General features: G+C 39.9%; 1 protein-coding gene across 1 annotated transcript; it reads left to right on the top strand.

The window, feature by feature from the left end:
* The first annotated feature begins 6 nt into the window (after positions 1-6).
* RANBP6 (RAN binding protein 6) lies at positions 7-4579 on the top strand. The gene has a single exon (XM_005861350.2). The coding sequence runs from the start codon at positions 92-94 to the stop codon at positions 3314-3316; it is 3225 nt and encodes a 1074-aa protein (XP_005861412.2). The 5' UTR covers positions 7-91; the 3' UTR covers positions 3317-4579.
* Positions 4580-5063: the final 484 nt, after the last annotated feature.

The raw sequence follows: 5063 nt of genomic DNA, 5'->3' as shown, positions 1-5063 counted from the left end.
GGCGGCGGCCGCGGCTGCAGGGGTCCCGGCGACCGTGTCGGGGAAGCCCGAGTTCTACCAGCTCCTGAAGAACCTCATCAACCCCAGCTGCATGGTGCGGAGGCAGGCCGAGGAGGTCTACGAGAACATGCCGGGGCTGTGCAAGACGACGTGCCTCCTGGATGCCGTCCGGAACCGGAGGGCAGGTTACGAGGTGAGACAAATGGCTGCCGCGCTGCTCCGGCGGCTTTTGTCCTCGGGGTTTGAAGAAGTCTATCCCAACTTGCCCGCCGACGTGCAGCGGGACGTCAAGATCGAGCTGATCCTGGCCGTGAAGTTGGAGACGCATGCCAGTATGCGGAAAAAGCTCTGTGATATCTTTGCCGTGCTGGCGAGGAATCTGATCGATGAGGAGGGCACGAACCACTGGCCGGAAGGTCTGAAGTTCCTGATCGATTCGATCTACTCCAAAAATGTGGTTCTGTGGGAGGTGGCGCTTCACGTTTTCTGGCACTTTCCCGGAATTTTTGGGAACCAAGAGCGGCATGATTTGGATATCATCAAACGGTTGTTGGACCAGTGTATCCAAGATCAAGAGCATCCGGCCATCAGGACATTATCCGCCAGAGCTGCGGCTACGTTTGTGCTTGCCAATGAGAATAACTTCGCCCTTTTCAAAGACTTTGCAGACTTGCTTCCTGGAATCTTACAGGCTGTGAATGACTCTTGCTACCAGGATGACGACTCCGTGCTAGAATCCCTTGTCGAGATTGCAGATACTGTGCCTAAATACCTGGGTCCTTACTTAGAAGATACTCTGCAGTTGAGTCTAAAGTTATGTGGAGATTCTAGGCTTAGTAATCTGCAACGCCAGCTGGCCCTTGAAGTAATAGTGACCTTGTCTGAAACTGCAACCCCAATGTTGAAGAAATATACAAATATTATTGCACAGGCAATTCCTCATATATTAGGAATGATGGTTGATCTACAGGATGATGAGGACTGGGTAAATGCCGACGAAATGGAAGAAGATGACTTTGACAGCAATGCAGTTGCTGCTGAGAGTGCACTAGACAGACTGGCCTGTGGGCTGGGTGGAAAACTTGTCTTACCAATCACTAAGGAGCATATCATGCAGATGCTTCAGAGCCCTGACTGGAAATATCGACATGCTGGATTAATGGCCTTATCTGCCATTGGAGAAGGATGCCACCAACAAATGGAACCAATTCTAGATGAAATGGTTAACTCTGTTTTGCTTTTTCTTCAGGATCCTCATCCAAGGGTAAGGGCTGCCGCCTGTATTACGCTTGGACAGATGGCTACAGATTTTGCACCTAATTTCCAAAAGAAATTCCACGAAACAGTGATTGCAGCTCTGTTGCGTACCATGGAAAATCAAGGTAATCAGCGTGTGCAATCACATGCAGCTTCTGCGCTCGTTATTTTTATTGAAGACTGCCCCAAATCCTTGCTAGTTATATATTTGGATAGTATGGTGAGAAATCTACATTCCATCTTGGTGATTAAACTTCAAGAGTTGATTCGGAATGGAACTAAGTTGGCCTTGGAACAGCTTGTGACAACTATTGCCTCAGTTGCAGATACAATAGAAGAAAAGTTTGTTCCGTATTATGATATATTTATGCCATCACTAAAGCACATTGTTGAGCTTGCTGTTCAAAAGGAACTCAAGCTTCTGAAAGGAAAAACCATTGAATGCATTAGCCATGTTGGTCTTGCTGTTGGGAAGGAAAAATTTATGCAAGATGCATCAAATGTGATGCAGCTATTATTGAAGACACAATCAGATTTAAATAATATGGAAGATGATGACCCTCAGACCTCTTACATGGTTTCAGCATGGGCTAGAATGTGTAAAATTCTTGGAAGTGATTTTCAACAGTATCTTCCACTGGTTATTGAGCCTCTTATTAAGACTGCTTCAGCTAAACCTGATGTTGCTCTCTTAGATACACAAGATGTGGAGAATATGAGTGATGATGATGGCTGGCAATTTGTAAATCTTGGAGATCAGCAAAGTTTTGGAATTAAAACCTCAGGACTTGAAGCAAAAGCAACTGCTTGCCAGATGTTGGTTTACTATGCTAAGGAATTAAGGGAAGGACTTGTGGAATATACAGAACAAATTGTAAAGCTGATGGTTCCTTTATTGAAATTTTATTTCCATGACAATGTTCGAGTGGCAGCAGCTGAGTCCATGCCATTTCTCCTGGAATGTGCAAGAATTCGTGGCCCAGAGTATCTTGCACAGATGTGGCAATTCATATGTGATCCCTTAATCAAGGCTATTGGGACTGAACCTGATACAGATGTACTCTCAGAAATAATGAGTTCTTTTGCCAAGTCCATTGAAGTAATGGGAGATGGCTGCCTTAATGATGAACACTTAGAAGAACTGGGAGAAATATTGAAAGCAAAACTTGAAGGGCACTTTAAAAACCAAGAATTGAGACAGGTTAAAAGACAGGAAGAAAACTATGACCAACAGGTTGAAATGTCCTTGCAAGATGAGGATGAATGTGATGTTTACATTTTGACCAAAGTGTCAGATATTTTGCACTCATTATTTAGTACTTACAAAGAAAAGATTTTGCCATGGTTTGAACAGCTGCTTCCATTAATTGTAAATCTAATTTGTTCTAGTAGGCCATGGCCAGATAGACAGTGGGGATTGTGCATATTTGATGATATTATAGAGCACTGTAGCCCAACCTCATTTAAATATGTAGAATATTTTCGGTGGCCAATGCTACTAAATACGCGAGATAATAACCCTGAAGTCAGGCAAGCTGCTGCTTATGGCCTGGGTGTTATGGCACAGTTTGGTGGAGATGATTATCATTCTTTATGTTCAGAAGCTGTTCCACTGCTGGTAAAAATTATTAAGTGTGCAAATTCTAAAACCAAAAAAAATGTCATTGCTACAGAGAACTGTATCTCAGCAGTAGGCAAGATTTTGAGGTTTAAGCCTAACTGTGTAAATGTAGATGAAGTTCTTCCACACTGGTTGTCATGGCTTCCACTGCATGAGGATAAAGAGGAAGCTATTCAGACTTTGAGTTTTCTCTGTGACTTAATTGAAAGTAACCACCCAGCTGTACTCGGTCCAAATAATTCCAATCTACCCAAAATAATCAATATAATTGCAGAAGGAAAAATTAATGAGACTATTAACTATGAAGATCCGTGTGCCAAACGCCTAGCTAATGTTGTGCGCCAGGTACAGACTTCTGAAGAATTGTGGTTGGAATGTACATCCCAACTTGATGATGAGCATCAGGAAGCCTTACAGGAGTTGCTGAATTTTGCTTGAAGCACTTTAATACCACTTGAATATCATCTACTGTAAAAGCAACTCCAAATAAGTGTTGTGAATGGATTCCATTGTAATTGAGAGAACTGTTTTTTCCCTGCTAAGCAGTTTGTATTTCTTCCCCATGTTTCTCCAGGATTAGCCAGTGTTATAACCTTCTGTTCACCTTGCATGTTTTATCTCGTAATCATAGATCTTCGTGATGACCTGTGCTTCCACTGTCTTAGAATGTTTTTTCTCTTTCCCCTAGTTGATGTGAAGTATATAAATTGTTGCTATTTATCTGAATTATTGATGCTGAGCAAGCATTATACTTGGTGTCAGGATGTTATACTGCCTATCACAAGATGCTAAGAGCTCACAAAGTTAGGACAGGAGAACTTCCAGGACAAACATCTTTGTAATTATGGGTGAAGAATATAGTGGCAGGCTTATTCCTCCTTGATTAATAGTCCTGGTTTTCATGGTAATAGGAAAATGCTGAAATTGGGAGAGAGTTTTGAGATATTGCAGTGGATGTGGGGAATTTTCTCTATAATATGTATGAACTTTTTCACAATGCCTTCCTCAGAACTGGGTGAAACATCCACATTCTACTTCCAGCTGAGAGTTATGAGAACTTTAGAATTTTCTTAGGCAAACTGGTCTCTGTTAAGTTATCTAGGACTCTTAAGAACCATGTTTACTGAAAAGGGTGTCCTGACATCTAACATTGGTAGCATGTAACATACTGTAATAACACAGTTTGACAAATGGAAAGTAATATTTGTGGGAGTCATTAAATGTTATGTATTTGAGCAGAATATTGTATTGTGTATGTATGCTATTTTTCCCCTCCAAAGCAGCTCAACAAGAAGAGAAGACCTAATTTAAAGTGGAGCTTAAATAGATTTCTGTTTTGAAGAAGTTCTTAATAGATGCTATAGTAGCACTAAAGAGTATTCTATTGTGAAAATGAAAGGAAAGCAAAATTAATATTATCTTTAGACATGAAAATGTAAACAGCTTTGAGACCAGTCATTTAGCATTAGATATGCATTATAAGAAAACAGTACTAGAAATGTAGGGTTAATTATATTATTTGGAATGTCAGTCTTTAATGTTGAGCTTCTGTAGGGTAGAAAAAGCTTTCTACTCAACAAATCATTGATCCAAAATTTAAAAATAAATACATCTATCATGATTTCCTAGTACTATTGTGAGTACTGTATATGTAAACTATTTAGCAAGTACTGGTAAGTGCTTAATAAATGGTAGCTATTATTGCTGTTGTTTGTACTTCTGTTTTTTTTATGATTTAGAATGCCTTTACATTAAAATATCCCTGATTTTCCACCTACCAGTTCAGATAAGCAGGCCATCTAGGCCATTGTGGTCAGAAATATGAAGGTGAAATTTTAGGTATGCAATTCCTGTCCATTCCGTACAATTATTTAATTAAGGGGGAAAAGCGAAGGACATTAATTACAGTATAGTCACAATTTTAAGTTTATTTAAGATAAATTTAAAAACATGCAAATAAACAGAAAAATCCCACCACAAAATATTAATAGAGGTTTTCTCTGGGTAATGGGATTAAATGACAATTTTTTTCTTGAAACTTACTTTTCTATATTTTGTAACTTACCTACAACCAACATATTTCTTATATATACATATTTTAGGTTCAAGGACCTAATCACAATCATCTTGGCTTCTCCATGACCTATGGCTGAGGTTCCTTCAACTCAGCCATACTTCTTTATCT

The sequence above is a fragment of the Myotis brandtii genome, unplaced genomic scaffold (assembly GCF_000412655.1).
Source record: "Myotis brandtii unplaced genomic scaffold, ASM41265v1 scaffold149, whole genome shotgun sequence".
In the NCBI taxonomy this organism is placed as follows: Eukaryota; Metazoa; Chordata; class Mammalia; order Chiroptera; family Vespertilionidae; genus Myotis; species Myotis brandtii.
Note: the sequence above shows the minus strand (reverse complement) of the source record. Positions and strands in the feature narration are given on the sequence as shown.